The sequence below is a fragment of the Sinocyclocheilus rhinocerous genome, unplaced genomic scaffold (genome assembly GCF_001515625.1).
Source record: "Sinocyclocheilus rhinocerous isolate Xijiao unplaced genomic scaffold, SAMN03320098_v1.1 scaffold1112, whole genome shotgun sequence".
Taxonomy (NCBI): domain Eukaryota; kingdom Metazoa; phylum Chordata; class Actinopteri; order Cypriniformes; family Cyprinidae; genus Sinocyclocheilus; species Sinocyclocheilus rhinocerous.
In genome coordinates, this window is record NW_015657961.1 from 471,730 (window position 1) to 481,945 (window position 10,216).

The window sequence follows — 10,216 nt, forward strand, 5'->3', positions numbered from 1 at the left end:
TGACCCCCTTTAAATATATAAATACAGAAAAAACAAAAACTAATGAAAAAGGCAAAACATAACAAAATTACCCAAACTAAAAAATATATATATAAAAAAATATATATATATATATATATTAGTATATAAATATTACAAAAATTGTTTTAAATATTAAAAATATTTATTGTTTTGAATAAAAGTAAGGAAATGAAATGAATAAAATAAAATAAAATAAAATTACCATGTCCAACTTGCTAGCCATTTATAAAAAGCGACTCTTCGGAAATCCTAGCTATGTCAAATATCTAGTGTGACATGATTCTTCATGAACAGCTTGTAACACTCCAAAGAGATAGGAAAACTGGAAATCGCATCATATGACCCCTTTAAATATATAAATACAGAAAAAACTAAAACTAATGAAAAAGGCAAAACATAACAAAATTACCCAAACTAAAAGAAAAAAAGAAAAATATATAATATATATATATTAGTATATAAATATTACAAAAATTGTTTTAAATATTAAAAATATTTATTGTTTTGAATAAAAGTAAGGAAATGAAATGAATAAAATAAAATAAAATAAAATTACCATGTCCAACTTGCTAGCCATTTATAAAAAGCGACTCTTCGGAAATCCTAGCTATGTCAAATATCTAGTGTGACATGATTCTTCAAAGATGACCAAAAGAGTGTTGTGAGCGGTTCAAACTACTACAAATCTGCTCAGATAACTTCCAGAGATGTGGGTTTTACAGATAGCTAGCAAGATGGAAAAGAGTATTTAGATCTGATCCGAACCGAATCAGATTTTAGATTTGATATTAGGTTTCACCTTTGACATTTTTGCCAAAACCCATGGAGGACGAGACAGCCTGGCTCTTTTCCTTCATCATCTCGTCATCGCTGGAGACATCACCTGCACCCTTTTTTACACGTCTTTTACTTTTCTTGTGCCGCGGTGGAAGTTTTTTAGGGAAGGAAAACATGGGGAAGATCACAAACAACATCGCCACAGCACACAGGAGAAACCCACTCCACCTGAGAAAGAGAGCCAGACAGAGAGAGGGTTACAGTGCTGTTAGGTTTACTGAATGTTAACTGATAAACAGCAAATGAGAGACAAGATTTTCCTCACCAGTTTCCTACAAACCGTGGGTCACTCTGGTCAATATTGACAATGGTCCCGGGGTCAACATAGAATCCGATCAGAATCCCACCCAGCAGATACCCAGCGGCTGGTCCAAGAGCTCCCATTACATACATGATAGCTAAGCATGCACAAAACGAGAATAATGGAATTTCTTTAGCTGTCGCATGCTACTGTAGGTGGTTACAGACTTTGCATGCCAGAATTCAGATCTGGTATAAACAGCTGATATTTGTAATTTTGAGATTATGAGCAAGGACTGTTACCATGCCCACTTGGCTAATTAATAGAAGAATATCAGTTCCAAATGTTGACTTTTTATTTTAAAATGTTTTTAGAGTAAATTAATTCTATGAATACTGACTACACACACATTAGGCTAAATGTTTTGGGTATTAAACCTGAAGTAAATCTCCTAAAATATTGTTCCATGCATGTACAGAATACAGAAGTTTCTCCTAAACTAGTAAGACTAACACCCGAATCCATAGCAAACCAAATCTGATTATATAGGGTTGTGGCTGCACAGACTCAATGTCGTTATTTTTAACATAAAACTAAAACTCGTTTTTATTAATTGGAGCAAAGCTGAAGTAAAATAAAATACAAATATTAGAAAACCTTAAAAAAACGTACACTTTAACAAAAATTAGGAATTTACAATTATTCATTTAGCAGATGCTTTTATCCATAGCGACTTACAAATGAGGAATACAACAAACGATTCATCATAAAGAGCCAAATAACACAAGTGCTCATAATACAAAGTCTAAATTAAATCTGCTCATAAAGTGATCAAGTCTCTTCAGAAAATTAACCACTAAATTCATATGGATTAGTTTTACAATCGGTTTATGAACTTGAATGAATCTGAACTTGTATGAATTTGAAGCAACAAAGTGGTGGTTGCGTAGATCCCATGTAAGAAAAAAAAGTGGCCCCAAACAAACTACACACTACCTGACTGATTTGACACAGACGACCAGCCATCCAACAACACCATTAGACAGAGCCTCACTTCGACTCACCCAGGTACAGGGATGCATTCTCCTTCTTCACATTGTCATCCAGGTAAGTTGGTCCAAGGGTGTATATGGGAGTCGATCCCATTCCCACGAGGATCTGAGCGCAGATGAACAGCGCCACATACAGGGCGTGCTCACTCTCCTCCCTGTCCCGCTGGCACCTGGACAGTGCCGGCCTCTCCTGTCCGCTGCCATTCCCACTGGCACAGAGCCCCTCTCCTCCTACTGTGCTGTTCAGCTCTTCCAGCTGATATGGCGGAGAGATAAAGTGAGGTAGGGAGAAGAGGGCGGCACCCACGGCAATGAACACGCCCCCTACTGCCAGCCAACGCGGCCTCTGACCCCGCCCACCAAAGTAGCTGATGAAGACCACAACGAAGAGACTACCGATGTCAAAACAGCTGACCAGCAGACCCGACTCTGAGCTCCGCAGACTGTACCGCTTTTCTGGAAAACACAGGGTTCATATAATATGAAATTCATAAATACTCCAATATTGAAATATGAACTGAGGTGAGATATTGTTGATAGGAGAGGATGAGACGGAGATGAGATTGAGAAGAGATTAAGATGAGATGAGGTTGAGAAGTTATAGATTGGAATGTGATGAGACAAGATGAGATGGCGACTGAGATGAGATGTTGTTGAGAGGAGAGGAGATTTTAATTAGATGGAGAAATTTGAGATTGGGGTGAGTTGAAAGGAGACCATATGAGACAAGATTGAAATGTTATTGAGAAAAAGAGAGATTGTGATCAGATGGAAATTAAGAGGTGGTTGTCATAAAATGAGACAACATGAGAAATAAAGAGATGAGACTAAAATGTTATTAAGAGTAAATGAGATTGAAATGACATGAGAAATTAAGAAATATTATTAAGAGAAGATGCGATTTAATATTTGAAATCGTGAGATTAAAATAATAAGGAGAATTGAAGATAAAAAAAGATGAGATTGAAATGTTATTGAGAGGAAAAGAGATGGATACTGAAAAAATTGGACATGAGACTGAAATGAGAATGAGAGGAGATGAGGTTGAGATGAGATCAAAATGTTATTAAGAGGAGATGAGATTGAAAAACTGGAGATTGTAATGGAATGAACATTGTGAGGAGGTTGAGATGACATGAGATAGAGACTGGAATTAGATTTGGTGGTGACTGGAGATGAGATGTTATTGAGAGCAGAGGGGATGAGACTGAGAGGAGATTAGGATAAAACTAAATTAGAAACTAAAATGTTATGACACAAGATAAGATAGAGACTGAGTGAAGAGATGTTACTCAGAGAAGTTTAAAATGAGATGGACAAATTTGAGTTTGGGATGAGAGGTGAGGAGACCACATGAGAAATGAGAGATGAAGGCAGATGGTTTTGAGAAGAGATTGAAAAAATGGGAGATTGTAAGGAGATAGGAAAAAAATTCAGATTGAAAAAAGAGGACAGTGGAATAAGAGACATAGATAGGTGATGAGACAAACGCTATTGAGAGAGAAGTTAAGAAAGAGATATGAGACTGAAATTATATTCAGAGTAGATGACATCAAGATGAGACTGAGAGATTAGGAAAAGATGAGATTGTGAAATTAAGAAATTGGGATGGATGGAGATCATAGGGTGAGATGAGACAAGTTGAGACATGAGACTTTAAGTGAAAAGTAGAAATTTAACTGAGAAGAGAAGAGAAGAGAAGAGAAGAGAGAGATCTGTCAGTTGTCAAGTATGTTACCTATGGTGGTGATGACACTGCTGAGATAGCCGGACACCATCAGAGACTGAATAAAGGTGAGGTAACACATGCAGAACAGAAAGCAGCGCGAGTCCGACAGGATCACGTCCACATAGCGCCTCACCGGCACCGGCGGCAGCCGGAATGTAAAGAGCGCAGCAACGCCGCGACCCTCCGGCTCACGACACTCTGTCCTGACGGGGGAGCCGCACCGGGGCGAGCTGTGCGGGGCAGAGAGCAGAGTCTGATCCGCGTCCTGCTCCGGAGCCTGACTGTCGCTGAGCACCGGGAGGCTCTTAGATTTCAAACCCTGAGTAGACTCCTCACACAAGTACGGGAACTGTTTCGTGGGCGCGAGGCCCCCTCCAGCACCGGATGCCATCCTGACGGGCAGCGGCTATCCGACCTGTTTATAAACGCTGTAGAGACGCAGACATTCTGCGCTGGCTCATTTACAAAACCCCTTAACAGATACTTATAAACATATATGCTTTATAACAACTATATATAAGCACGCTCTTTGTTTGTTTACAGCACCATTTTCATTTTCTATTCGACACATATTCACCAAAACAACACAATGAATCGACGGTCGACCAGCAGCTGAGGGCTCACGCGCCTCTGATCGGATACTGCAGCGGCGCAGAGCGCGCGCTCGGCCGCATCACACGCGCGCATTCTGTCCCGTTATCTGCTCCAGATAAATAACCACGATTAATTCCACAGGCGCCGTTAAACGGTAATCTATCGCCTCCCTCTGCAAGCGGCTCCAACACACCATCAGATCTTCGCCGTGTGATCAAAATATCCTTGTCCTTGGACGGAGGGGGTAGCACGGGCTGGCCGTTATTCACGGTATAGCTGTAAGCAGTAGTCTATCGCCTCCAAGAGCATTCGGTCTGTACCGCAGCGGGTACAAGTAAATAAACGTTAACTTCCGGTTCACGATGAGGGCAAATACTGTTTTCCTCAAAATTGCTTTAATTGTACCTTTTAACAGATGGATTTAATTCAAATGAATTTAAAATTACACAAACGCTTTTAGGCTGGCTGGCTGAAACAATGTCCTCTACTTACAAATAAAAAAAAATAAGGCAACGTTTTAGAAAACAACAAGCTGTCAATCAATGATCATTTATTTAAATACATTTTTAAAAGATATTTGCACATTTGATTAACAGTGGTTTAGCAGAACACAATTAATGAAATGCTTCAGCCATTAAACATCTCAAATGAAAGGGGTGTACAGCATTTAAAATGATAAAATGTTACACATTAAAGGTGCACTTGTTATTTTTCTGATTAAATAATTACAGCTATAGAAAGGAATTGTACTTTTGAAAAATATGTTTAGAATCATTTACACTGATATGATATTCCAGTTATAGCATTAGCCTCATAAAAGCTGCTTTATTTTACATTTACATGTTATTGTACAGTCTCTTGTGGAATAAATACATTTTTGTTGACTGAAGCGCATACTAGTGTTTGGCGATATGCTCTGTAGTCATATCTTCAGCCTGTGAGATCGCCGATACACGATATTATCGTTTTAATTTAATTAATTACTTAGTTTCATAGCCGGAGAGTGAACCAACTCCAGGATAAGACTAAAAGCAGTCTAATGTTAGTGTAATCTATCATAAAATATTTTTAATATGACTGAATTTGTATTTAACATGATCACAGTTTAACAGAAACATTGTAAGTTACTAATTATAATGCTTACATTTCCTCAGTTATTCAAACAGCAGCCATAGAAAACGAGCAAAAAACATTTACATTACCAAAAAAACATCACTGACTAGCAGGAGTTTATGCACTTTAAAAAACACTCCCGTTATAATCAGTGAAGCTGTCTACACTGTACGATGAATAAATCTCTTATACTTGTTACATCACACATACCTCTGCACTTTTATGAGATCAGGGCCCGTATTCACAAAACATTTTATCTTACCACTAAGAGTTCTCCTAAATAGCAGTAAAAGTTTTTAGCTAAGAGTTTTCTCTTAAAACCTATTCACAAAGCTGCTGAGACAAACTTTTACTGAGGAATAGAGAGAAGTCTTAAGCTAAGAGTAACGGCGCGGTTGACCTTGTTGCTATGGATGATATCAGCTTGCTTACTAACTATGCCCACAGTGATTGGCTGATAGTCTCTGTCAGAGATTTATTCATAGAAATATTGAAGAGCGCAACATTATGTTGCCACATTCAAATAAAGATTTTAAAATGCAGGCTACGTGTCACTAATTAAACAAGTATATGTTCAGCTTATTGTCAGCCTCTTACATGTGTGCTTCTCATAATTAGTGAATATGCATATAAACAGCCTTTTAATTAACAGAGTAGAATAATCATGGCTGATAGTAAGGCATGCAAACATAAAAGAAAACCAAACTGGATGCAAGAACAGCCGTTACTTCTTGCCCAGCTGGTTAATGAAAACAAAGATATAATCAAAGGAAAATTTGGAGTTGGGATAACCTCCAAAACCAAAGGTGATACCTTTTTAAAAGCTCATTATCGTCAAATGTTTCTAAAATGTTTATATTCTGAGGCAGATTGCCGGCAACAGCCATTTTAGGATAGTTTGTGGCTTGGTCTTAGTGACTTAGGAGTCCTCTTCACTACTCCTAATGTTTCACAGATTTAGGAGCTATTTTTAGTGTTAAAACGCTTTGTGAAACACTCTTAGAGCAAAAATTTAGGAGTCCTAAATTTAGGACTGACACTCATTATTTTTAAGATTTTCTCCTAAATCGCCGAGTTATGAGCTACTTTTAGCCTTAAGATGTTTTGTGAATACGGGCCTAGGTTTGTGCCAGAATGGCGAACGTAAATTTGCGAAGCGCAAACAAAAACTTGGAAAGCGAAAACGAAAACACTGGCAGCGCATTCAAAACTGCGTTTAGCAAAAGTGAAGCTGAAAGTGAAGTCAACAAAGAATGCAGTTTATTTGAAGACGATGTTACTTTTTTTTGCTATTTAGTTGATTGTTTTTATTTTCAGAGTGTTTTTCCCATTTATCAATGTATATTTTTGTTCGTTTTCGCAAAAGTTAGGTTCATTTTATTTGCCACAAATCTGATTCCATACACTTTGTTGTTTATGAGAGAATTCGTGAGAGAGCAGAATTCAGTCTGCGAGCGCGCGCACTGAACAACAAAACTCCGGTGTTTCAGCGATGACTCATCGTAACGCCTCTGATTGGCCGCTGCATTCATAAACTCAACGGAATCGTGTGTGATTAGTTAACGCGCAACACCGTAAAAATGCGGGAAAAAAAATATGTTAAGGCAATTTGGAGAAATGGGTCTGCACAATAAATGTAAATGGCCTCCTATCAGAGCAGGTTTTCACAGAAGGTCACCATTTGAAAAAAGTGACTAGTCCCAGTGTCCCCTTAAGTCCATTTTACTTCACTGGGAACCTTTTATTAGTCACTGTGGGTGATGAGTGTGTGGGCTAAAAAACTGTCACAAATTGCTCTTCCATTTCTTCTCATTTGAGCCTTCAGCTGCAGGGAAACAAACATTAACGTTAACACAGTCAGACAATAGAGCACATTTGCACACACAGACATGCACAAATAAACACCTGCATGCATGCACACACTCACACATACCCAGGCAGATCTTTCCTTCCTTGTGGAGTTTCTTTAAATGGTGCAGCAAGTTAAACTCTGCAGCTCTGTGCAGGTGTTCAGGGGTCTCCTGGCATACATACAACAAAAAAAGCACATGAAAATCATGTAATGTACACAGTTTAAAAAATAATAACAACATTTATATAAATAATGTACTCTCATTCTTTGCACATTGTCTGTTAAAGCAGTCACCACTTAAACAGAACCAACAAATGTAAAGTTAACTTCACATACAATGGGGAACAAGCATCTGAGACCACTGGTGAAAATGTGTTTCTTTTGCAGTTTTAGGATTTCATACAAATGTTTTCATTACAATTTGCATTATCAGCATAACAAATCAAGGGAAATTTGAATTTATAAAATAAACATGACTTTCAGAATGCTATGTGGATTGTCCCCCGTCTGGACAAAGGAGTTCACAAAGTTACATATTTGTATTTATGATTAATGATCTAGATCTAAATTACATTTTTTTTTTAAATAAAAAGTTCAATGTCTTATACGTTTGGTACACACTGTTGTTTCCTTTTCTCTCCTTGTGGACTGCAGGTTTGACAATGTCAAAATTGTATTAAAATGTATTAAATACTAGAAATGTAAATGCTTTTGGATTTATTCTAATTAAAGAGCTAAGATCATTTAGAAAAGAGTTGAACCTTGTACACCACTTTAACCAGTTCGCTGGAGGTGAACGCAGTTCTGTTGTTCTCCTGCAGAACGTTTAGGATCTGCTGTTCTCTTGCATTGCGGTGAGTTATATACTCACAGATCTTAGAAAAAGCATCTTGGACCACTGGACCATGACCTGACACACAAATACAAACATTTCATAGTGTCACTGAAAATGTGATGTAGAAAGCACTCTGACAAAAAGCACATGTACTTACCTGGATATATGAGGTCAGCCTTCATGCTGAGGAGCTTCTGCAGTGACTTCATGTAATCATGGAGGTCCTCAAACACAGCCGTTCCCTCTCCTAGAATACAGTCACCTGAAAACATAGCTTGCTCCTCCTCCAGGAATAATGCCATGTGATCATCTGTGTGTCCGGGAGTAAACAGCACCCTACGTGCACATAAAAAATAAAAACAAACTTGCTCAAAACAAAAGAAACAACTACAGTGGGGAAAATATTTATTTGATCCCCTGCTGATTTTGTAATAGGTTTATTTTAACGCATAGAGACAGAATATAAACCAAAAAATCCAGAAAAAACACATTATATAAAGGTTAGAAATTGATTTGCATTTCAGTGAGTGAAATAATTATTTGATCCCCAAGCAAAACATGACTTAGTACTTGGTGCAGAAACCCTTGTTGGCAAGCACAGAGGTAAGACATTTCTCTAAATCCTTAAGGTTTTAACGTTTGGCAACTCAAAGTTTCAGCTCCCTCCACAGATTTTCTATAGGATTGAGGTCTGGAGACTGGCTAAGCCACTCCATGACCTTAATGTGCTTCTTCTTGAGCAACTCCTTTGTTGCCTTGGCGGTATGTTTCCGGTCATTGTCATGCTGGAAGACCCATCCATGACCCATCTTCAGTGTTCTGGCTGAGGGAAGGAGGTTCTCGTCCAAGATTTTACAGTACATGGTCCCGTCCATTTGCCCCTCAATGCGGTGAAGTCGTCCTGTACCCTTAGCAGAAAAACAGCCCCAAAGCATAATGTTTCCACCTCCGTGCTTGACTGTAGGGATGGTGTTCTTGGGATCATAGTCAGCATTTCTCTCCCTCCAAACACAGCGAGTCGAGTTAATGCCAAAGAGCTCAATTTTGGTCTCATCTGACCACAGCACTTTCTCCAAAGCCTTCTCTGTTCTTTGGCAAACTTTAAATGAGCCTGTACATGTGCCGCCTTGAGCAGCGGGACCTTGCGGGCGCTGCAGGATTTCATTCCATTGCGGCGCAGTGTGTTACCAATGTTTTGCTTGGTGACTGTGGTCCCAACTGCCTTAAGATCATTAACAAGCTCCTGCGTGTAGTTCGGGGGTGATCCCTCACCTTTCTCATGATCATCCTTACCCCATGAGGCGAGATCTTGCACGGAGCTCCAGACCGAGGCCGATTGATGGTTGTTTTGTATTTCTTCCATTTCCGAATAATCGCACCAACAGCTGTGTCCTTCTCACCAAGCTTCTTGCTGATGGTCTTGTAGCCCATTCCAGCCTTGTGCAGATCTACAATCTTGTCTCTGACATCCTTTGACAGCTCTTTGGTCTTGCCCATGGTGGTGGGAGAGGTTGGAATGGAAGATACAGATTGTGTGGACAGGTGTCTTACACACCTAACGAGCTGACATTAGGAGTTCTTGGGGTCATAGTCAGAATTTCTCTCCCTCCAAACACGGCGAGTCGAGTTAATGCCAAAGAGCTCAATTTTGGTCTCATCTGACCACAGCACTTCTCCCAAGCCTTCTCTGAATCATTTAGATGTTCTTTGGCAAACTTTAAACGGGCCTGTACATGTGCCTTCTTGAGCAGTGGAACCTTGTGGGCGCTGCAGGATTTCAGTCCATTGTGGCGTAGTGTGTTACTAATGTTTTGCTTGGTGACTGTGGTCCCAACTGCCTTAAGATCATTAACAAGCTCCTCCTGTGTAGTTCGGGGCTGATCCCTCACCTTTCTCATGATCATCCTTACACCATGAGGCAAGATCTTGCACGGAGCTCCAG

The 10,216-nt window shown here is 39.2% G+C and overlaps 3 protein-coding genes across 4 annotated transcripts in view; 1 reads left to right on the top strand and 2 right to left on the bottom strand.

Moving 5' to 3' along the window:
- The window catches only part of slco5a1a (solute carrier organic anion transporter family member 5A1a), a 14,410-nt gene extending 9,611 nt beyond the window's left edge, over positions 1–4,799 (bottom strand). The window contains exons 1-4 of the mRNA XM_016529886.1: positions 3,890–4,799; positions 2,164–2,607; positions 1,124–1,256; positions 821–1,026 (exon numbers count right to left, since the gene is read on the bottom strand). Coding sequence (XP_016385372.1) covers positions 821–1,026; positions 1,124–1,256; positions 2,164–2,607; positions 3,890–4,271 — 1,165 coding nt within the window. The 5' untranslated portion in view covers positions 4,272–4,799. The remainder of the gene's footprint in view (positions 1–820; positions 1,027–1,123; positions 1,257–2,163; positions 2,608–3,889) is intronic.
- LOC107721741 (tripartite motif-containing protein 16-like) overlaps positions 1–10,216 on the top strand; it is a 258,890-nt gene that overhangs the window by 80,154 nt on the left and 168,520 nt on the right. The gene's annotated exons all lie outside the window — the stretch shown is intronic.
- lactb2 (lactamase, beta 2) overlaps positions 7,089–10,216 on the bottom strand; it is a 5,594-nt gene continuing 2,466 nt past the window's right edge. The window contains exons 4-7 of one of the 2 annotated variants that reach the window (XM_016529914.1): positions 8,432–8,610; positions 8,213–8,349; positions 7,521–7,608; positions 7,089–7,412 (exon numbers count right to left, since the gene is read on the bottom strand). In XM_016529914.1, coding sequence (XP_016385400.1) covers positions 7,372–7,412; positions 7,521–7,608; positions 8,213–8,349; positions 8,432–8,610 — 445 coding nt within the window. In that variant the 3' untranslated portion in view covers positions 7,089–7,371. Of the gene's footprint in view, positions 7,413–7,520; positions 7,609–8,200; positions 8,350–8,431; positions 8,611–10,216 lie in introns of both variants that reach the window. The other variant, XM_016529913.1, reaches the window with a different exon arrangement.